The sequence below is a fragment of the Rhinopithecus roxellana genome, chromosome 8 (assembly GCF_007565055.1).
Source record: "Rhinopithecus roxellana isolate Shanxi Qingling chromosome 8, ASM756505v1, whole genome shotgun sequence".
NCBI lineage: Eukaryota > Metazoa > Chordata > Mammalia > Primates > Cercopithecidae > Rhinopithecus > Rhinopithecus roxellana.
This window is the reverse complement of record NC_044556.1, coordinates 79,412,667-79,436,282: the sequence shown is the minus strand read 5'-3', so window position 1 is coordinate 79,436,282 and position 23,616 is coordinate 79,412,667. Positions and strand designations below refer to the sequence as shown.

At 38.5% G+C, this 23,616-nt stretch overlaps 1 protein-coding gene across 6 annotated transcripts; it reads left to right on the top strand.

Annotated features, from left to right (window-relative positions):
• The first annotated feature begins 41 nt into the window (after positions 1 to 41).
• On the top strand, positions 42 to 23,272 carry EXTL2 (exostosin like glycosyltransferase 2). Of its 6 annotated transcripts, none has more exons than XM_030936818.1 (8): positions 48 to 722; positions 1,270 to 1,428; positions 6,473 to 6,531; positions 7,210 to 7,285; positions 8,435 to 8,568; positions 17,751 to 18,178; positions 18,794 to 18,864; positions 21,216 to 23,272. In XM_030936818.1, the coding sequence occupies exons 5-8, from the start codon at positions 8,543 to 8,545 to the stop codon at positions 21,702 to 21,704; spliced, it is 1,014 nt and encodes a 337-aa protein (XP_030792678.1). In that variant the 5' UTR covers positions 48 to 722; positions 1,270 to 1,428; positions 6,473 to 6,531; positions 7,210 to 7,285; positions 8,435 to 8,542; the 3' UTR covers positions 21,705 to 23,272. The 6 variants fall into 6 exon arrangements, with proteins under 6 accessions (XP_030792679.1, XP_030792678.1, XP_030792681.1 ...); XM_030936821.1 differs by lacking the exon at positions 48 to 722 and having other exon boundaries at positions 1,085 to 1,428; positions 21,216 to 21,273; positions 21,393 to 23,272; XM_010377246.2 differs by lacking the exons at positions 48 to 722; positions 8,435 to 8,568 and having other exon boundaries at positions 1,085 to 1,428.
• The last annotated feature ends 344 nt before the right edge of the window (positions 23,273 to 23,616 follow it).

Sequence of the window (23,616 nt, the reverse complement as noted above, 5' to 3'; positions counted from 1 at the left end):
GCGGGCGGGGCCTGCGCGGCGGAGGGCGGGGCTTGCTGCGGGGGCAGGGTGGGAACGGTGCTGGAGCTGTTGGAGGAACGCCAGGAGGTGGCAACTACGAGGGGGTGTGCGGGGCTGACCTGGGGTGGAGTCCTGCCACCCGGACTCAGGAGGAAAATCCTGAGGTGGCGACCTGCAGACTGGGCTGTCAGGAGATGGAGAGCCCGCTCACGCCCACCCGACCGCCTACTACCAGTGTTCCCGGATGCATGGGCTCCAGCGCCTGCCCTTTCGCCATTTCCTCCCAACTGGCATTAAATCCTGGTGTAGTAGTTATCAGTGATTAAGAGTCTAGGCAGCCACGTGTTCTATTGCCGCCAGTCCGCAGGGCACACAAGTGATCGTTTTGCTGCGTTAAGTCTGTGGGCACCCAAATCTTAGGAATCCATTCCACGCCACCCCGAAGACAGCGCTTGACCCTTCTGGACTGCCACGCAGGAGGCAATCAATGTTTTTCTTTCTTTCCTTATTTTTTTAAGAGACAAGGTCTCGCCCTGTCACCCACGCTGGAGCACAATGGCAGGACCAAGGCTCACTACAGCCTGGAACTCCCGGGCGCAGGTGGTCCTCCTCAGCCTCGGGAGTAGCTGAGACCCCAGGCGCGCGCCACCACGCCTGGCATCAATCAATGTATTTAAAAACAAAGGCTGTTAAACGTGTTATAGAAAAGAAGCTGTTTAATGGTAGGTCGTATCAGACGTGTTTGTTTTATTTTTAGATTTGGTTAATGCATTGTTTCCCGTAAAATCTCAACCCACGGAAACCCGAAACTCTAGAATTCGTGCAGGTCCCTTTCGCTTCCAGGTTATCCTCGGGGCAACGGCCGCCGCTCTAATTCTTGTCAGAACTTCCAGGCCCAGTTTCAGCAACGTGCAGGCAGAAGCTGGCGCCTCGGTGGGATGCGAGGGCGTGCGGAGCGCGAGGAGGAGAGCCCCGCTGGCCTTTCCAGGGCACCCGCGGTGGATGGGAACGCTCCTTCGGGCGCCTTTCCGGGAAGTTGTTTGGCTGAGGGCGGGTAGTCCGTCATGTGAATGATTAAAAGTTGTTACCTTGGAGAAGAAATGGGGGAAAGGATTGGCTTTCGGAGGTGGGCTGGAAACTACAAAACCGAGCTTCTTGGGAATGCCTTTTAGGCTAACAGGAAGTGGAGCGTCACCGAAAGGGAGGGGCGGCCACTCGGGGACTGTCCCCTGCTCCAGGCGCTCACTTTGCGGGCGGCGCTTTTTCTAGGTTGTTAATCCAGCGAATGGGGAAGGATAGATGCACGCTGCTTGGTTTAGGAAAAAAAAAAAAACAAAAATGAGCGAACGATACGCCCCTTCCGTTTTGTGATAACCGAGCTGCAAGGAAATAAATCGGCTGGCCTTACTGCAATCTACTGCACTCGAGGTAAGGAGACACAGCAAAATGCTCGTGTTAATGTTTTTTTTTTGCAGTGAGGATATATGCATGTTTTGCTCTCGTTCTTGAAACTTTGTGTGTGTGTATGGGTTAGTAATTTTGTGGTTTTGTTTTTGAAAATATGTACTTATTCTACAATTTTGAAATATGTTAATTAAAACTGCTGTGTAAAAACAGCTAGGTTTCAGAAGTAAGTTCTGGGAAGAATATTTTGTCTTTGCCTTTGTTAGCATATATTTCATTCTTTTAATTTAAATGTAGAAATATTTAAAATTAGTAGCATTTACTCTTTTTTTGGAAGAAAGTTTTTGTATTAGCAGTAGACCGTGAATTTTACTCTACTGCACTGCTGAGGAAAAATTAATTAGGTGCAAACTAGATAGTTTAAAGATAAATAATTCTATGGTAATTGGATTTTTCTCTAAAACGCCCTTATTCAATATGCTTTAACTTGGGGTAAGGAGCAGGAAGTAATAGAAGTAATTAAATTTTAGCAACTGATTTCCAGCATAATCCTAACTCATCAAGGTCAGCTGCATTTTGAACTTTTTTGTATTCTGCCTTTGAAAATAAGTCCTATATTTTATACTGTATTGCTACAAATCAGAAATTGCTTAACTGGTTTATGGAGAAACCTACATTACCCGTTTTCAAATAGTTTTGAAACAGATACGAGAAATTGAAGTTTAATTTCAGTTACATCAGTTTCCAGAGACTCCCAATTCCCCCACTCCCCACCCCCAAAGATATATGATAGGTATTTCCATGAGGACCTTCTCCTTTCAAAAAGTGACAGTGATGTCTTCACATCTTCCAGTCTTGAAGAGCATAATGACCAAATTTAAAACTAAAGACATTTTATTTGCAATATGAAAGTGTGGGTGGACACTATTTAAATCAGGAAAAGTTCTATGAGTGAAAAACGTTAGGCTGTCTCTCACTTCTTTTGTCATTGTGAAATAATGTTTGTCCCATATATGTTAACCTATCTTTGTTGTCATATCAAATTTGTTTCTTTCACTCATTCAACAGTCATTTAATGAATGTCTTCTATGTGCCACGCTCCGTGCTGGGCACTGGGGATACAAAGTCAGATAAATTGAAAGTTCTTTCTCTGGAGGAATTTTATGGAGAGAAGTTATGAAGAGAGGGGGGTTGTAACAGGCAAATCAGTCCAGTATTTTAGAACTCTGTGATGTTTAAAATTTACACAAGGGATGTTCTTGGAGCAGTGTGGAGGGACAGCTATCACTAAGTCTTTCTATATATACCAAGCCATTCCTTTTGCCCTTTCAATATGTTGTATTGGAAAATCAAAAATGATTCTTCCACTCTGTTCAAATGGTCAGTATCTTGCAAGTCACCAATCAGAATTCTTAATTCCTTTGTATGTTACAAGATTAAATAGGTTTATAAGATCGTAACATACATATACTATTGAATGTTTTTAAACTAAAAAATGGATTTCTACCCTGAACTTTTAAATACGTTTTTATATCATCTCCTACCAACTAATTGCATTGGGTTAGCTATGCAGACTCTATGGGTGGAAAAACCCCAGCTGCTCAGACATGTGATTAAGGATTCTGAGAAATGACAACAGAGGGAATTAAGGGGCAGAAGCTCATCTCAGTCATGGTTCCAGCTCCTTTTGGGCAATGGTCAGCAAGGAATAGGAAAGATGCTATCTATCATTCCTCAGTAATCAACCCTGGCATTTCTCTGCAACCCTGTTTGACCCTTTTAGATGCTTCAAATTGAGTGCCCTGGGAACTGTTGGTGAAGAAAGGAGTTGTAAAGGTACATAAGAATACAAATTCATATAAATCTAGAAATTGGATACAAGTGCAAATTGCTAACATGTTCAGATGTTTTGCTCCATGGCATACATCCTCTGGTTTCAAATGTGTAACGTTAGATAGTTGGGATCGTGTGCATTTATTTTGCTTCCAGATCCTTGTACTAGGGTTCTCTAGAGGGACAGAACTAATAGGATAGATGTGTATATGAAAGTGAGTTTATTAAAAAGAACTACTCAAACGATCACAACATGAAGTCCTACAATAGGCCATCTGCAAGCTGAGGAGCAAGAAAGCCAGTAGTGGCTCAATCAGAGTCCCAAAACCTCAAAGGTAGGAAAGCCGACAGTGCAGTCTTCAGTCTGTGGCCAAAGGCCTGAGAGCCCCTGACAAATGACTTGTGTAAGTCCAATAGTCCAAAAGTCAAAAAACTTGGAGTCCGATGTTCGAGGGCAAGAAGCATCCAGTACAGGAGAAGGATGAAGCCCAAAAACTCAGCAAGTCAGCTTCTCCTGCCTTCTTTTGCCTGCTTTTCCTAGCCATGCTGGCAGTCGATTGGATGGTGCCCACCCACATTGTAAGTGGGTCTTCCTGAGAGTGGGTCTTCCTCTCCTAATCCACCGACTCAAATGTTAATCTCTGCTGGCAACACCAAGAAACACCCAAATACACCTATAAACAATACTTTGCATCTTTTAATTCAATGAAGTTGACAATACTAACCTTCACAAGTCCATCCCTTGTCAACTTGAACCCATGCACATTTCTCAAAATCATACCTAATCTCCAAATAAATGAAACTGCCTTTGCAAAAATTGTAACTGAGGAAATTATGACAGTGAAAGATACCAAACCTAACCAACTCCATCTTGCTCGTAACCTCTAAATTGTCCTTGTCCATTCCTGAACATAAGCCAAACTAGCCTTGGGATGGAATTTAGTTTGTAGTTTAAATAATAGCCCTTCCCCAAAGCTAAACTGTTCTTGTGAAATGATTGAAAGGCTACCAGGCACCAAGTTAGGATGAGAGGGGCTGGAATTCTAAATATTACCAGCCATTATTCCAGAGGTCATAAGATTTGCAACTTTTCCAGTTACTCTTGAATATAACATCACTATTGTGAACCTAAGATTGGCCTTTTGAGATGTCTTTTCACGTTTTTGAATTTCTGATAATTGGATGGCCCCACCTGGACCTGCCAATCAGTTCCGTGGCCCCCACCCTGGAGCTGACTCAGCATAAAAGGACAGCTTCAGCTCCGTAAGATTTCATCCATGAGTCAACCAATCAGCACTCCCAACTCACTGACCCCCCTACCCAACAGATTATCCTTAAAAACTCTGATCCCTGAGTTTTTCAGGAGGCTGATTTGAGTAACACTAAAACTCTGGTCTCCTGCACAACGGGCTCTGCATAGATTACTCTTTCTCTTTTGCATTTCCCCTGTCTTGATAAATTTGTTCTGTCTAGGCAGCAGGCAAGGTGAACCCTTACATGGTTACATAAAAACAATAATAGAGTCATAATTACACCTATAATACAGCTATCCTTTATACAACCAGAAGCATACTAAGCCTTAACCTAAATGCTATTACATAAAGTTAGCAACACTTAAATGCTGATATGATGTCAATAAATGTCACATGATACAGGAAAAAGAGGGGAAATAAAGATATATTCTTAGTACAAGTGTATACATTCATAAACATATTCTTAACAAAATAAGGAGGAAAACTCATGACAGTTACAGTCCTAGTTTCTGCAGCTGGTCATGTGGTCATAGCTGGTATTCATCACTACCTTCTCCTACCCATTCTGTATTCCCTTTTCTTTCAGCAAGTACCTCAGCAGCTCATAGTTTTTTACCTGGTGAATTAAATTGGTACTGCAGAGAGTAGGGCATTGCTATAAAAATACCCCAAAATATGGACGATACTTTGGAATTGGGTAATGGGTAGAGGATGGAAAAGTTTGGAGAGCTCAGAAGACAGGAAGATGTGGGAAAGTTTGGAACTTCCTAGAGACTTGTTGAATGGTTTTGACCAAAATGCTAATAGTGATATGGACAATGAAGTCCAGGCTGATGTGGTCTCAGATGGAGATGAGGAACTTATTGGGAACTGGAGCAAAGGTCACTCTTGTTATGCTTTAGCAGACAGGCTGGTGGCATTTTGCTCCTGCCCTAGAGATCTGTGGACCTTTGAACTTGAGAGAGATGATCTGAATTTGGAACTTATGTTTAAAAGGGAAGCAGAGCATAAAAGTTAGGAAAATTTGCAACCTGACTGTATGATAGAAAAGAAAAACCCATTTTCTGGGGTGGAATTCAAACCAGCTGCAGAAATTTGCATAAGTAACAAGGAGCCTAAAGTTAATCACCAAGACAATGGGGAAAATGTCTCCAGAGCATGTCAGAGACCTTCACAGTAACTTCTCCCATCACAGACCCAGAGGTGTAGGAGGGAAAAATGGTTTCATGGGCTGGGCCCAGGGCCCTACTCCTGCTCTGTGCAGCCTTGGGACTTGGTGCCCTGCGTCTCAGCCGTGGCTGAAAGGGGCCAACATACAGCTCAGGACATTGCTTCAGAGGGTGCAAGCCCCAAGCCTTGGCAGCTTATACATGGTGTTGAGCCTGTGAGTGCACAGAAGTCAAGAATTAAGGTTTAGGAACCTCTGCCTACATTTCAGAGGACGTATGGAAATGCCTGGATGTCCAGGCAGAAGTTTGCTGCTGGGGTAGAGCCCTCATGGAGAACCTCTGCTAGGGTAGTGTGGAAGGGAAATGTGGGGTTGGAGCCCCCACATAAAGTCCCCACTGGAGCATTGCCTAGTAGAGCTGTGAGAACAGGGCCCCATCTTCCAGACCCCAGAATGGTAGATCACAGACAGCTTGTACTGTGTGCCTGGAAAAGCCACAGACACTCAAATGCCAGACCATGGAAGCAGCCAGGAAGGGGGCTGTACCCTGAAAGGCCACAGGAGTAGAGTTTCCCAAGGCCCTGAGAGCCCACCTCTTGCATCAGCATGCTCTAGATGTGAGACACAGAGTCAAAGGAGATTATTTAAGAACCTTAAGATTTAATGACCACCCCACTGGATTTTGGACTTGCATGGGGCCTATAGCCCCTCCCCTTTTTTTGGCCTATTTCTCCCATTTGGAATGGGAGTATTTTTCCAGTGCCTATACCCCCACTGTATCTTTGAAGGAACTAACTTGCTTTTGATTTTACAGGCTCCTAAGCAGAAGGGACTTGCCTTGCCTCCAAAGAGACTTTGGACTTGGACTTTTGGGTTAGTGCTGGAATGAGTTAAGACTTTGGGGGACTATTGGGAAGGCATGATTGTGTTTTGAAATGAAATTTAGGAAGGGCTGGGGTAGAATGATATGGTTTGGCTGTGTCCCCACCCAAATCTCATTTTGAATTGTAATCCCCATAATCCCCACTTGTTGTGTGAGGGACCCAGTGGGAAGTGATTAGATGATGGGGGCAGTTTCTCCCATGCTGTTCTTGTGATAGTGAATGAGTTCTCACAAGATCTAATGATGGCAGTTTTTTCCTGTGCTTACTCACTCTCTCCTGCCCCCTTGTAAAGAAGGTACCTGCTTCACCTTCCATGGTGATCATAAGAGGCCTCCATAGCCATGTGGAACTGTGAGTCAATTAAATCTCTTTCCTTTATAAATTACCCAGGCTGGGGTATTTCTTTGTAACAGTGTGAAAACAGACTAATGCAACCCTCAATAGAAAGATGAAAACCAAAATATAGCACCAACCTCACTGGAAGTCATCATCTACCTAACTGCCTAAATATAATTTTTAGAAGACAGAATAACAAATTTTAATTTCTGAAATAACTCAAGTCTTATGGACAATGGCATTGAAAGCACTGTTTTTTGTTTTGTTTTGTTTTGTTTTAATTTCCTGCTGACAGAAACATCACAGAAAATTCTTTGATTTATCTTAATAGTGACCAGAGAGCCTGCTTCTATCAATCACTGAAGACATAAGGAATTTTTTTTTAAATTAAACTTCAACACAATGAGGTAGGTACCAATATTTTTAGGCTTTTGTTTAATTGTTGTAAAATACATATAACATAAAATTTATCATCTTAACGGGTTTTAAGTATATAGTTCAGTAGTGTTAACTGTTTTCACATTGTTGTGCAACTGATCTCTGGAACTTTTTCGTCTTGCAAAACTGAAGCTTTATACCCACTGAAAAACAACTGTCCATTTCTTCCTACTCCCAGCCCCTGGTAACTGCCATTCTTTCTGTTTCTATAAATTTGACTTTCCTATGTACTTCATAATAAATGGAATCATACAGTATTTATCTTTTTGTGACTGCTTATTTCAATTAACATAATGTCTTCAAGATTCATCTATGTTGTGGCATGTATCAGAATTCCCTAATTTGTAAAAACAGAATAATAATACTCTTTTATACCTATGTGTCACGTTTTCTGAATGTATTATTTGTTCATCTGTCACTTGACCTTTAGGTGGCTTCTGCCTTTTGGCTTTTGCAAATAAGGCCACAATGAACATGGGTGAAATACCAGTACTTTGAGAAAAATTATTTCCTCTAGAGTTGGTTTTATTTCTTTGGAAACAATAGTTCTTAGTTAAGCCAAAATCTTAGAAAATACTGAGAGACCTCTCTTAAGTCCGTTGAAATAGTAGTCCAGGTTACAAACTGAAGTCAGTACCTATAGAGTTGAATATTCTTGTAGACCAGAACAAAGCTGGAAATAGAGACTATTCAGAAGACAGAAAATACCATGTGGCTCAAGTGAGAGAGTCGAGAGTTTGATTTAGACTTGCCACTCTTTCTGTGGCTCAGGAAAAATCATTTAATACTATGTTCTCAATCTCAGATGTCCTGTCTGCAAAATTTCAAACACCAATTTGAGGTAATCTATAACGTGAAGCAGGGAGAGCTCTGACAACTTTCATTAGTAATGCTCAGCTCTGTGAGGGCAGGAATTGGTTCTACTTGCTCACTACCATCCCTAGCACTTACAGTGCTGGGCACATGGTAAATACCTATAAATATTTGCTAGATATTTTGACCTTCCCCTAATAAAGTAAGAAAGCTCACATGAAGTGGCATTGCTTCCATCTTAGGTTCGATACCTAAAAATATTTATAAGCCATAATTCATCTGTATGAAATCCATTTCTCTTACAGAAGTGATTTTGGAAAGTGAGTTTGTGGCTGAAAACCAATATTGGATAAAAGAGAAAGGGTTCTATAGAACAGAACAGGGATCTGTTGCCTGGCAAAGCAGAGATTCAAATGAAAATCTCCAGTATCCTGGAACGGTAAAAGTACAATTATTTGTAGATGTACTTGGTTTCTTTTTGACCCATTTCTAGAACTAATTTTGCATGGCACTGTACTGAGCTAAAAATGCTTTTCTATTTCTAGGCTTTCCTCTTAGGATGCATTGACTCCTTGGATCCTATGAGTCATGGATATGTTCTTCTTAGGAATAAGGCCACTCTTACTCCTGCCCTAATATATGTCCATGGAATTGGTTATCTCCAAACATCATCATCATCATCATCATCATCAATAGCTATAATTAATTGACTATTCCAGGAGATAGGTGCAAAGCTCGAAAGAACTTTTATCTAGCATAATTCAGACCTGCACAGTTTGAAACTAGAAAGGGCCTCATTGTCTACCTCAGTAGCAAATAGCTGGATTGAAGGAAGCAAGCGGTGCTTTAAAACAACTTTATGCATAATATTTATGTTATTTCCCTGTAAATAAGTGATAACAAAGCAAACTCTAGTTCATTGATAATAACTGCCTGAAGCATTGTTGAGAAGGAATAAGATCCTTTGTATAGGAAAGGGGAAGAGGAAAACTAGAAAATGCTAGGACGGATGAGCAGCTTTTGCAGTGCATAGGAGCTTAGGATTGAGGAGGGAAATAGAAACACAGGTACTTAGTGTCTGATATCCTGTTTTCAGTGCTGCCCTTGTTCATTCTAGCCTGATTTACCTGTTAAGAAGTGGCTTACTCAACCTGGTTGCCAGAAGGAAGACTTGATATTTAATGTAATCAGCACAGAGATGCTTTCCTCACAGCTTGCAGTGCTAAATGACCTATTGCAGCAACATCATTCTATTTAAGATATTGAAGTTCGTGTAGCTACTTCTCAATCTTTTAGCAATCTGTTTCAGAACTGTAGTATAACAAGTGTAATAAGGGCAGGAGTGGGCCTTCTAAATAACAAGGTTTAAATTGGCTATCAACAATCATATATATGTATAGCCAGTTCTATTGTCAATAGAAAAGATAGATCACTTCCACCCTAATAACTAGTCTGTAACACAGTTGATTCAGATTGTAGTCATCTAAGTGATCCATTCATATCACTGGAATTGGCCATAAACACAAGATCACAAGATGAATCTGTGACACTACATGGACTCTTTTATTATTATAAATCTATTCCTATTCCTGCCTTTACTACTATCTTTATTATTAACACAAACTAATTTGAATTATTTTGTTTTAGACTTGTGAAAAAAGTAACAGGAGTTAAGAAGAACCTTGTAAGAATAGAAGAGCTCCTTAGGAAAAAGGGAGGGGAAATCATTTAGGAAGAAAAGCATGAATTGGTAGAAAATGAGAAAAGCTGTATGACATTTCTAAAACAACAATGAAAAGAATGACTTTCCTGAATGTAGATAAAAACCTTACATCAGAAACTCTTCCCAGAATCTTGTATAGCACCTGGAAAAGACTTGTGAAGAAAAGTGACCTTTCATGTACCATTTCTGGCATTTTGTATTTTGCAATGAAATAAATTCTAGTTTATGCTGCTTATAATTTTAATGGAAGAAGCTTACCATGGGCAATATTGATTGAGTTGTGTGGTGTTCTGACTTAGTTTTCTTTTTCTGCCAATTGTCATGAAGTCTGTAGTTTTTGTCACTTTCTGAACCCAAACTAAATTTTCTTTTCTCAACCAAGTAAGACATTTTCTGTGTGCTTAAATCATGTATGCTGCCTGCCGGATTAAGTAATATAGCTTCTGGTTATCATGACCTGCTAAACTTCCTTGGGGAAATTCACAATGATGATATTATTCATCAGATGATGCTTTTCCACCAAGGCAAATCAGCTCATTCACCAAGAGCTTTCATAGAAACAGGGATGTTCAAATATATTTTAATGCAGAATATCTTTGAAAAATTGTGAAAAAAATCAGAAATCTGAGACATCTTTTGTTTATCAAGTGACTTAGCCACAGAACTGCACGTAGAAAGGGTGCCTGTGTGGTCTGTGTTTGAGGTCACATTTCATGACATGCTCTTCTAGTCACCAGATGGGTGATGACCCAGCTCTTCTATGTAGGAAACAGTTGCTTTAGTACTGTCTAGTCTTAATTGGTCCTTAATTTGTGTTTAATCTGAGTTTATTCTGTTAATGTTTCAGGCATTCATTGACATTTTGGACAATTTAGACATAAATTCCCTCATTTAATTCAACTATTGTGTTGTGAGCACTTAGTCAAAAAATGGGCCAGACACTGTTCTGGATTGTAAAGAATGACAGAAACTTCCCTCAAGATATGTTAAGACCGGAAAAAAAAAACAGATAAAGAACAGTCAATAGTTGAAATACCTGAAAACAAGAACTAGAAACACAGTGATCAGAGTTCACTGAAATACTCAGTGTGGAGTGTGGTGAGGGAAACATTTATAGGAGACATGATATTTGAAAGAGATTTGAGGGGTGGGGAATAGGAGTTTGTGAGACAGAGAGAGAGAAGGACTTTGAAGTAGAGAAAATAGCATGTACCAATACACGGAGTCGTGGATCGGTTCACTGTATGTGGGTACCATTGAGGGGAAATGTCTTTTTGGAATATGGCACCACATGCCCCTTTGCCTCAGTTTAAACAGTGTTGGTTATCTGCATGCCATAAACCTGGTCAGAAACTGGTCATTGTTTGTAGAGCTGTCTCTTCCAACTTTCTTCTTGCATCCTCTTACATGCATCAACCCAGGTTCTGCATTGGCCTCTGTATTCCACCTTGGAATGATTTTATCTCTTGGCAGCTGAGGCCCCTTTTCTGAGCATCTATATTCTATATTCATCAGTATATAGGCAAGTAAATATTCTGGAAGATGAGCCAGAGGAGAAACAATCTGGACAGTATGAGGCAAATATAGTGAAATGGCAGAACAGTTATCTTTCTTCTACCATCTGTGGCATCCAAATAAAAATGACAGCTTCTCATTGTACAGCACCACATTGCTCATTGCTTTTCTACCTTATGAGTCAGAGAACATAATCTTCGTTCATGCTGTGCGCTGGCATATTTGTTTTCAGCTTCTCTCTGGATAATTATTGCTTTCCAGTCTGAAGGAACTAGCCTTGAGAAAAGAATCCTTCAACAGTGTTTCTTCTAGGGAACTTTGATAGATTATGTAGTAAGGAACTCTATAGCACATCTTTGGAAATTCAAATTGCCTGGTCCATTTAAAGACATCCTTGACAGAATTTGTACTGTTATTTAATAGACTATGTATTATTTACTTTCTTATTCTATGTCCACATTTAAGAAAATTACTCATAATTTCAAATAATGCTCTTTCAAAAGCTACTTCAGTTTTCAGATATTTAAATATTACTGACATAATGACCCAGCAATTCTACTCTTAGGTAAGCACCTAAGAGGAATGAAACCATATGTTCACACAAAAACTTGTACATGGATGTTCCTAGCAGCATTATTCATAATGGCCAATATGTGGAAACAATTCAAACATCCATTAACTGATGAATGAAGAAAATATGGTCTATCCAATAGAATGGAATGTTACTTGGCAACAAAAAAAATGAGGTACTGATATATGCCTCATGATATATACAGCATGGATGAACCTCAAAAACATTATGCTAAGTGAAAGAAGCCAGATACAATGGTCATATATTCTATAATTCCATTCATATGAAATACCCAGAATGGGCAAATTCACTGAGACAGAAAGTAAATTAGTAGTTTTCTGGGGCTGGGATGGAGGTCAGGGGTTAACGGAAGTGAAAATGGTGAGTGACTGCTAATGGGTCTGGGGTTTCTTTCTGGGGCGTTGAAAATGTTTTAAAATTAAATTGTGGTGATGGTTGCAAAACTCTGTGATTATATTAAAAGCTACTGAACTGTATACTTTAAATGGGTAAATGTAAATGGGTATGTGATCTCTCCTTAAAGCTACTAAAACAAACTCCAACATAACAAGTATAAATTTTTATATTATCTTGCAGGTACCTTAGTGACAATCTTGCTTATTAATTTTTTGACACATCCATGCAGAATTTACCATAACATAGTGGAAAGAGTTGTGGACTGTGCCATCAGGAGGTTTAGAGTCTTCCCCTGGTTCTGCTGCTGATTAGCCACATGCAACTGCATGACCTTGGGCAAGTTCCTTATCCCTGGACCTTGAGTTCTTTATCTGTGAAACAAGGAAACTGGTTAAGCAGGGCTCTGAAGTCCCTTTCAGCTCTCTGAGTTTCTGTGTTTGTGCAATAAGTCATATAATTATGTAATTATTGGGACAGTATTTTTTAGTTGGTTTGTTGTGTTTTTTTGTTTTTTGTTTTTTGTTTTTTTATGAGGTGGGGTCTCACTCTGTCCCCCAGGCAGGAGTGAAGTGGTGCAATCGCAGCTCACTGCAGCAACCTCAACCTCTTGGCTCCAGCTATCCTCCTGCCTCAGCCTCCTGAGTAGCTGGGACTGTATGCATGCACCACTACCAATGACTGATTTTTTAATTTATTTGTAGGGATGGGGTCTCAAGACATTGCCTAGGCTGGTCTCAAGCTCTGGGGCTCAGGCAGTATCCTGCCTTTGCCCCCATAAGTGCTGGGATTACAGATGTGAGCCATCATGCTTGGCCTACTGGGGCAGTTTTAGAGACAGGGCTTTGCCCTTTATTGTTTGAGTATAACTAAAAGCAGTAGGATTTTCAGAAGCCACCTCTCTAGTAGTCCTCCTCATGATATTTAAGTGTGTTTTATTAGACAACCTATATGTAGATCAGGGTTTCTCAGCCTTGGCATTGTTGCCATGTTAGGTCAGATAATTCTTTGCCTTGGGGGGCTGTCCTATGCATCGTAGGATATTTAGCAGCATCTCCAACATCTACCCACTAGATAACAATAGTATCTCCCCTCCAGTTGTGACCAGACTTTGCCAAATATCCCCTGGAAGACAAAATCATCCCTGGTTGAAAACCCTTTGTATCCCCAACAGCGGTCCCCAACCTTTCTGACACCAGGGACCTGTTTTGTGGAAGACAATTTTTCCATGGACAGGTGGTGGGGAATGGTTTTGGGATAAACTGTTCCACTTCAGATCATCAAGCATTAAATTCTCATAAGAAGCATGCAGCCTAGATCCCACACATGCACAGTTCACAATAGGGTTTGCACTCCTGTGAGAATCTAATGCCGATCTGGTGGGAGGTGGAGCTCAAATGGTAATGCTTGCTTACCCATTGCTCACCTCCTGCTGTGCCGCCAATTTCCTAACAGGCTGCGGACCAGTAGTGGTGTGTAGCCTGGGGATTGGAGACCTCTGGTGTAGAAGACGCTAGGTAACAATGTATCAAAATAACTAAAAGGATGTGTTCTCTACCTATAAAGAACTAATGAATTAACGTGCAGAAAATATCATTGGGGGAAATCTTGAATTTTCTTAGTTGATAAGGAGAAGAGGAAGGATTTTCGTTTTAAGTTATATTTACTGTAGTCATGGGGATGGGAGAAGGACAGAAAGGGAATAGACTAAGAGCTGTCAGATCCTTTTTGGAATGAGGCAGGGTGTCAGCAAATATATACAGACATAAAAAAGGAAAAACCAAAACCTAAAGGGAAAGTTTAGGAATTGAGGGCAAGAGAACTGAGAGGTGCTGATGTTTAGTTCTTAGTTCTTCCCAAGTACGATCTAGGTCATCCAGATGTGTTTTTTCTCATATCTCTCATTCAGAGCTCAAAGCTGCAAATTAGATGATAGGTTCTTTCTCTAAAAGAACAGAAGAACGCTAAAATCTGTGAAATCCGTGTAGCCAAAAAGTCGTCATTATTCTCCAAATTGTACTGAAGCTGTTTCTAATGGGCCTACAATGAAGTTCTAGATCTCAGCTGTTCTTCAAGTGCAGTGTGCCACTTGCACTACAGTCTGTAACATCCTTGCTCTTCGCGCTTTACTATGCAAACTAAAACAATTTACATAATTTTATTGGGCTGCATTATTTAATAAATACCACATGAAATATTTACACTATGTTTCTAAAGACATAAATGATTCATATCTCCTGAAACCTTTCTGATACAGGTAAAATTGGGTGATTAGAAGCTATCTGGAAAGAACTGTCTATGACGGAGACAGGGGATAAACTCCTACTTGAAAGAATACATGAGAGGGAAGCAGTCACTCATGAGTGTCTTCAACAGTGTATATTTATAGTAAGCTATAGTAATTAATCTTATTACTTTTTCTAGATTAAAACTGCTAGATAGTGTCTAGAAATCAGAAACACTTCTATGTAAGTTTTAAAATATGCTATTCCTAGTCAGCTGCAGAAAATGAATATAGAGATCTTAATCATGGTATACTGTAATACAGTTGTCAAAGTGACTCTTTACTCTCAGTTCTTATAACTGGTCATTTTTATGTAGAACTGAAAATATGTGTTATGGTACCTACTTTTCATACAGTATTAAAAGGATTTTCAAGGACTTTGAACCAAGGTTATTAATCCATAATGATTTGTCTTTGACCACATTAATGGTACATGTTGTTTTAGTAAGAGCGTACATAAAATGAAAATATAGTACACTAAAGCTTTCAGTTACTATCCTTGTAAAATAATCATAGAAAAGCTGAGGTTACCTTGAAAATAATTTATTTTATTTATACCTTAAGAGTGAGCCCATGATAGAAGCAGAAACACAAAATTGCTCTTTTTAATAGAACAAGCTGCAGAGAAAGTCCAGGAGAGATACCCTTGAAAGCACTCTCAAAAGCTTACTCTAAAGGTGACATTACTTTTCAAATCTGGACTGTTGAAAAGTGAGAGCTGCTGAATGGCAATGATCTTCTCCTCGTCCTTGTGAACAAACTCTTCCTTTGCTTGCACATGCCTGAGCATGCTGTCCCGTCATGGAGAGTATGCCCTTGTCCTTCTTGCAATTCTCTATTCCCCATTCTCATAAACTTCAAAGGAAGATGTTAAAGACGTGGCATATATGATCTCTCTATGTCCTTGAACTATAGAGAGGAAACTTTCTACAATTATGAAATGCACCTCACAACATGAAACAAGCTTACAGGAATATAATGGTCACTAACCCAACCACTGCCAAGTCTCCTCAGTGAAAAAGAAAATGTTGAATAGGTATCATTAGGAAAGTAAAATGAGATTTAGTTTGGAACAGAATATTCCAAAACTATTCTATTCTATTCCAAACTAAATGTAGACTACAGTCTTAGGATTGCCTATGGAATGATGGCCTAGCTTCAGTTGCCTAACTTTAGCCACAGGACATGAAATCAAGAGCTTAGATATTACTGTGTAAGTATATATACAGTTCACTTTTCCAAGAAGGGGGGAGTACCAAAAATAAAATGTACAGAGGCAGTGTTATACCAAGAAGAAGAGTGACAGCAGCTCTTTGCAGTTAGTATACTTCAGCTGTGGTTAGCAGTGAGAAGTCTTTTCCAGCTGTCTTACATCTGTCAGTATTAAGCAATAGATGAGAGGAACTGTTTATCATATAGCCTAAGAAGAGAAATTGTACTAGAAGTGGGGATGAAAAGGGATAGACTATGGGTTAATTAAGATCGCCAAGAATAACATCTCATCTATTCTTTCTCAGAGATCTATTTTTTTCTTAAAGATGTTTTAAATATGTTGTTTAGAAACTCCTGATTGGTTTTTATTTCCGGTCTTTCATCAGTAAATTTCTTCGAATAGTTCATTTTCCTCACTTCTGGCTTTGCCCTTGAATAGAGTAGTAAAATAGATCCATGATAGGCTGAAATGGCTTGAAGACTCAGTTGCCAAAGTACAAAACAAGGACCATACCTAAAATGTTTCTGGTAGCCTGTGGAAGAGTAAGTAGCCTGGAATCAGATGCAGAAATAGCAGAAGACTGAAAAACAGAAATAATTGAAAGCCAACAGTACTACAGTAGGAGTCAGCAAGCATGGAAATGAAATGTTATTGGAATCCAGGGAATAAGAGTTTTAGGCATCTATAAAACTGTGAGATTTAACCTTTTCTCATATAAGTGAGGGATTTGATTACACAAAAGTTTTTGACAGTGGATAGCTAGACTGTACTTATCCATTTGTTCACTACTGTTCTATGGCTATCTCTGGAAGACCCTTTAGGTACAATAAGGAAGATGGGAGAGTACATAGCTGATAATACCTTATGATTTGTACTGTGAGAAAGGGAGTTGTGGAAGCTCAAAGACTGTGCCTCAGTTCAACCTGGATGTAAAGCCAGGCAATACACCCCCAAGCCCATGAACAGCCTGGGCTCTGGGGGCAGATTTTCCTGTTCGAAATCCTAGCACTAGTACTGAAATTACTTGGTAATCTTGGGAAGGTCATTTGATCTCTGTAAGCATCTAAACTATTAAATGGGAATCATAATAATAAATCATAAATTAGATCCAAAAACCCTCCAATGGCTTCTCATCTGGCGTAGAGTAAAATCCAGACTCTTTAATGAGGGTCAGAGGTCCCACATAATCTGGCCCTTGCTTATTCTGATCTAGTCTCTTTATAAACAGATTCTCTTCATACCCACTACCCCAGATTATCTTTTGAATTTGTTTATCGTGTTATCTGTTTCTCCCTATCATCTCCTCTGCTACTAACAGCAGACACCTTTTCTATGTCATTAATTGCTGTATCCACAGAACCTGGAACAGTGGCGGCACAAAGTAAGTGCTTAGTAACTAACTGTTGAATGAATAAGTACATACTGTGGTAGATGAAGCACATAGTACAGGGCCTAATAAGTAATAAACCTACCATAATTGTTTGCTGCCTCATGTATTATGGCCTGTATGATTTTGTTTGAGAAAAAGTCTGCTACTACAGAAGTGTAGATTTGAAATTAATATATTACTAAGGGAAATAAAATTCCAGTTGAAAAATAATCTCAGTTCTGGAGATTTAGTGATAAAATGATGGCAAATTTTTAAATGCTTAATTTTTCCAATTTCATATGTATAACATCTTTTATCTGCAACTGCATAACAAGCAGGGCAAGAAGGGAGGAAGTATTAAACTGGTTTTTAAAAATCTCTTAGGCTAAATTACCTTAATGAGGAGGAAGGGAGAACAGAATTTGAATCAACTAAAGTAATATTGATATCTTTCCTCATTGGAAAAAAACATGAAAACACAGGGACTAGTAAGAATGCTAACATTTGTCTGTTGTTTCCATTTCTACTCTAGGTGTTGCCACATCTGCAAACTTCCTGGGAGAGTAATGGGGATACGAGTGCTTCGATTCTCTTTGGTGGTCATCCTCGTATTATTACTGGTAGCTGGTGCTTTGACTGCCTTACTTCCCAGTGTCAAAGAAGACAAGATGCTCATGTTGCGTAGGGAAATAAAATCCCAGGGCAAGTCCACCATGGACTCCTTTACTCTCATAATGCAGACGTACAACAGAACAGATCTCTTATTGAAACTTTTAAATCATTATCAGGCTGTACCAAATCTGCACAAAGTGATTGTGGTATGGAACAATATTGGAGAGAAGGCACCAGATGAATTATGGAATTCTCTAGGGCCCCACCCTATCCCTGTGATCTTCAAACAACAGACAGCAAACAGGATGAGAAATCGACTCCAGGTCTTTCCTGAACTGGAAACCAATGGTGAGTTGCAGTGGAGTTCTCAGCCTGGAAGGGCTGCCGCTATGCAGAGCTGGGATGGGCATGTGAATTTCTGGCCTTCTGCTTGTCTTAACTGTCCGGAGAAAAATGAAGGAAGTTAGTCCTAAGAAAGCACTTTGGAAAGCTTGAGGGACAATTTCCAAGATGTCAAGAAGTGGTTTCCTGGCAAAGAGGTTAATATTGTAATAAAGGATATGCTATAATTACATATTATTGCATTACAGTTGATAGTAAGATGCCATTTAGCTTATGCTTAATATATTTTTTTGCCACTCCTCTTTTCCTCCCATTCCTGACAGTTTCATGAGGTTGCAATTTGCTTAAAAGAATCTTGACTTTATTTATTTATAGGCCCAATAGTTTCTAGGATGATGGATGATAACTGCTTGATTATTTTCCCTTTAGGCAATTATACAATCAGTTTTGATACCAAAATTTTTTTTCTACTGGACAAATCTCCCCAAGAATACATTGCTTATTTACTTATTGGGTCAGAAAAGACTTCATATGAATGATGTGTATAGACACTATCGTATTTTGCTACTTTCGTTTTCATTTCCAAATTATTCAACTTAAATTTTTGTCCTTTCATTTTAGCAGTGTTGATGGTAGATGATGACACACTCATCAGCACCCCAGACCTTGTTTTTGCTTTCTCAGTTTGGCAGGTAATGTTGCTGTCTCCTTTATGAAACCGTCTTTATAAGATCTTGACTAGTACTTAACCAGGGTAACATGGTTAATATAGAAGTTACCTAAAATATTTTAGATAATATTTATCTAAAAGATGGATGAATTTGTTATAGGCTAATCAAGATTTCCTGAGCTTAGTTCAGCCAACCTGAAAGTTATGGTATCTTTTATCTAGATTTAATTTATATTTTGGTGTACTGGGGAAAAGAGCTAGAACTGCCTTCCAGAGAACAATGGGGAAATGATGTGGTCCAGCAAAAGCTGGAATGAGGAGATATTTTGCCCAGACCACAGACATGTGTCTCAAATGATAAGTATATTTCTATATTAATATTGTATGTAACTTTTTGTAAAAGGAAGTATTTGTTACCTCCACAAAATTTAATCCTGGTTCTGAGAGCATTGTTTAGAAATTTTGCAGTAGTAATTTTACATGCACCATTGTGGTAGGAGGGATTTGTTTTGTTTTGTTTTGTTTTTCCCTAAATCCTAGCTTGAATAAGCAGGCATAAATTGTTCAGTATCCTATAAAAGCAGCTCTCTCCTATTGAATATGTGTTAGTAATAGCTAACTTTTACAAGTTGCACTACCATTACCTGAAACCAGAACTGCATAGACGTACTTGGAAGCCGTGTCAAATAATTAAACACTGTGCTACCCAGTAAATGATCTCATTTACACCATGGTAACTTTTAAAAAAATTAGCTTCTTGGGATATAATAGCATTAGATATTAATGGTAAGTGATCACAATACTCAACAGATATCAGCATTTTTAAAACTTCAGTTTTTAATGCCTAGTGTGCTGATCAACAAATTGAAATTTTTTCCATATCAAGTTTTTTTTTTTTCTTTCCAGCGCTGTAAATGAAAGCTTCTTGGGAAAAAAGTTCTAATGTAATACTTCAACTATGAGATTTCTATTGATGCTTAAAAATCAATTTGCCCAAAATGTAAAAATGGAGGCAGAATATGGGGACTGTGGTTAATTGGAACCATCTGAGTAAACTGTAAATTAAAGATATCTAAATATGATTTCAGGTTTTATTTATAAAAATATCAAAAGCAATTTCAATCCATTGACCAACTTAAATTCAGTCCAACCCAAACCCTGCATAGTGTAATGATCTGAGGTTTGTGTATAAGCAAGCAAGATTAGAGTAGACATTCGTCTATGTCTTTGTATTTGCCCATTACCTCCGCTTTTAGTGTTTTCCCTTTTCCCCCTCTAGCCAACTGTGAAATTTCTTTCATTCTCCTAGATTGTGTAAATAGCACATCTTCTCTGAAGCCTCCTAGCCTTTATCCCCGATCCCCTGACCTTCTCCTTTGCCTCCCAGCAACACAGTTGTCGTTCTACCCTCAATGTTCCCATCGGATTTACCCAGCTGCACTTAACAACTTTCTCACAGTATTGTAATTCCTTGTTTGCATATCTGTATCATACCCCTCTACCCTCTCTAGACTGTAAGTGCTTTGAAATAGGATTTAACTCAGCCTCATTTGCTTGTGTGTGTGTGTGCGTCCCTAGTTCTGCATCTGTTCAATAAATGAATGAAATTCAAATTATTTATCATAGTGAATGAAACTTTCAACCCTATAAGTTCTTACCTCTTTCACATGCTTTTCTCTTTTTCTTTTGTTTGCTGATTGTTGTTTTATTTTTAGTCACGCTCATCTACCATCTATCCTTTCATCAAAGATTCTGATGCATCTCTCTCCAATATATAATATAAACATTTATTTTATATAGATAAATATAAACATTTATTTATATTATCTCATTTTTTTGAAAAAGGAAATACCCAAGCTGAAATATGATAAAATATAACATTGTTTAAAATCAACAGTAAGTTTTATGAACATCGAAATCAACATGAAAAAGAGATAATCACACATGTAGGTCCATAATTTTATATACTCCTAAGAGATTAGAACACATTTTCAAAATGATCCCATTATCTCTTATCTCCTACAATAGATAGCATTCAGGCAGTCAACTTTTCTCGCAGCAGATTTTGAAGAATTGGACTCTTTGGTGACTGGAATTTGTTCATATCAGATAATGTTTGAATTAGGAGAACATTTGTAAGGGTTGAATTTTGTTTTCAGAGATATTTGGGTTGTGATGCAATTTGACCTGTAAACATATCAGAACACAGATTTATGAAGTTACCTGGAGTTAAATAAAACTAAAATGTGGAAACTAGGAATAAGGAAGAGTTGACAAATCAGTTTCATTCTCTCTGTAATAAATCATTGCCTTTTTGACTATGTCTTCTCTAAAAATATGTGACAATTAATTGTTCTTTTTCCCTCTTTTCAGCAATTTCCTGATCAAATTGTAGGATTTGTTCCTAGAAAGCACGTCTCTACTTTATCAGGTATCTACAGTTATGGAAGTTTTGAAATGCAAGCACCAGGGTCTGGAAATGGTGACCAGTACTCTATGGTGCTGATTGGAGCCTCATTCTTCAATAGCAAATATCTTGAATTCTTTCAGAGGCAACCTGCAGCTGTCCATGCTTTGATAGATGATACTCAAAACTGTGATGATATTGCCATGAATTTTATCATTGCCAAGCATATTGGGAAGACTTCAGGGATATTTGTGAAGCCTGTAAACATGGACAATCTGGAAAAAGAAACCAACAGTGGCTATTCTGGAATGTGGCATCGAGCTGAGCATGCTCTGCAGAGGTCTTATTGTATAAATAAGCTTGTTAATATCTATGATAGCATGCCCTTAAAATACTCCAACATTATGATTTCCCAGTTTGGTTTTCCATATGCCAACTACAAAAGAAAAATATAAAAGTAAAACAAACAAAAACAAACCTGAAAACTGCTTGGCATTTGAGTAGCTTCTCCATGCTATGTATTTTTTTAAGCAACATCATGAACTTTTATCTACTCCAGAAGTCTCTACAATAGAAAAAAAAGTGCAGTGCTTCTAGGATATAAAATTCACACTACTTTTGAAAGCCAAGAAGTTGGTCTCATCCAGTTAGGTCTTGGATGAAGAGTTTTCATCCAGGGATATAACTCCTTGGTCAGTGATTTTATTGTTTACATCCTGAGACTGTTCTACAGTTTCTTTGACTCCTGGCATTTGCCTTAAGGACCTATAGCAAGCTGTTTCTAGGATCAGAAACTCAAGAGAGGCATTTCTCTGCTTTTTCACTAAAGGTCGATTGTTTTAATTTGAAGCCTGAAATGCCTCTTCAGCAAAAGCCTGTGGTATGGGGTAAAGCCATGTGAGAAGAGAATAGTCTAAGTCACATATGAGGAGGAAAATTTGCAGCTGCCAGTGCTTTCGTTGTGGCCCTGCCAACCAGCTCTTCCAGGACAAACTCAGTCCAGCATGGTTTTGATGTAACCATGAGTGCTTTTATTTTTGTGGAGTATTTTGTGACTGGGACAGTTAATTTTAGTAGCTGAAGAATGTCTAGTTGTTTGCTTGATTTTTGTGAACATTTACTGCATGGATCACAAGACAATATACCCTGTATTTCTTATATGCAACTTATATGCAGCAAAGAGTAAATGTGTTACTAGATTCAGGTAGTGCATTTTGTCACTGAATCTGACCTTGAGAATGTACATTAATTCTTATATTTTACGTAATGTATGTGTTGTTTAAGAAATGAAAAAAAACCTTCTGAAAAAAATGAGTAAGTAAGAACTGGCAGAAGTTAAAACCCTTTGCACCAAAAGATCTTTATTGTTAGAGCACTGGTTATCTTCTGGATACTAAAAAGTTGTATTACAAAGCCAAACACTTGCATTTACAACTTTAAAAAAAGAAGATCCAAGATACTATTCATAATGATGAAATTTCAACTACATACAAAGAAGAGAAAACAAGAACTCAGTCATAACAGAGGAATTCTATAGGGAGTCTGCATCAGTTTATTGTTAAGGCTGCCTACTCTCTGTTATGTGAATTAACATCTGTGTTCCACCCATTGTCTGTGTTTAGTCCTTGTTCACTACTACGACAAGGAATTCTTAACTAGACCTCTGTTTACCACCTTTCTCCTCCTTTCCCTCTTCTTCCTCCTTCGCCTCTTCCTTCTTCTTATATAATGCCAGTATATTCTCAAAATTGCAAAGCTGTGAGAATATTAAAATATTCATGGCTAATATTCCAATAATGAGGTCTTTGTGCATTTAGTTTGGTATATGATGGTTTTTTTTTTTTTTTTTACATTAAAGAGTATATGTATCTTAATGCAGTCAGATTGTAAAAAACAAAAACAAAGAAACTTAGAACCTTACTAAAAATCGATAATGTCAATTATCTGTTTTGTCCAATATTGGTAGTACTTTTTTGCCTCTTATGATTCCTCTAGCAGATAAATAAAAAACTTTTGCCATCCATGTTTTCTGTGTTAACTAAGCAGACTCATGTTTTTGTGATTGGTATTCTTACACATTTCTAGATACGATACTCTAATATTTTGCTGAGAATAAGGTAGAGACATTAGCCACATTACCCATGAAAAAGTATTCCCAGATTGTATTTCCCATCTTGTGTCTTTAAACTTGTCTTAAGCATTACATAAGTTAATCATATCATGTTTTCAGATATTATAAAGCAAATAATATGAAACCAAAATGCAGTTCAGTGTACATTATAAAGACTCTTGCATTGTAGCTAGACTCCTGTTAAAGCTGTCTTTCCCTGAACACCTCTTATTCTTGCCTCAAATGATCCAGAGAAG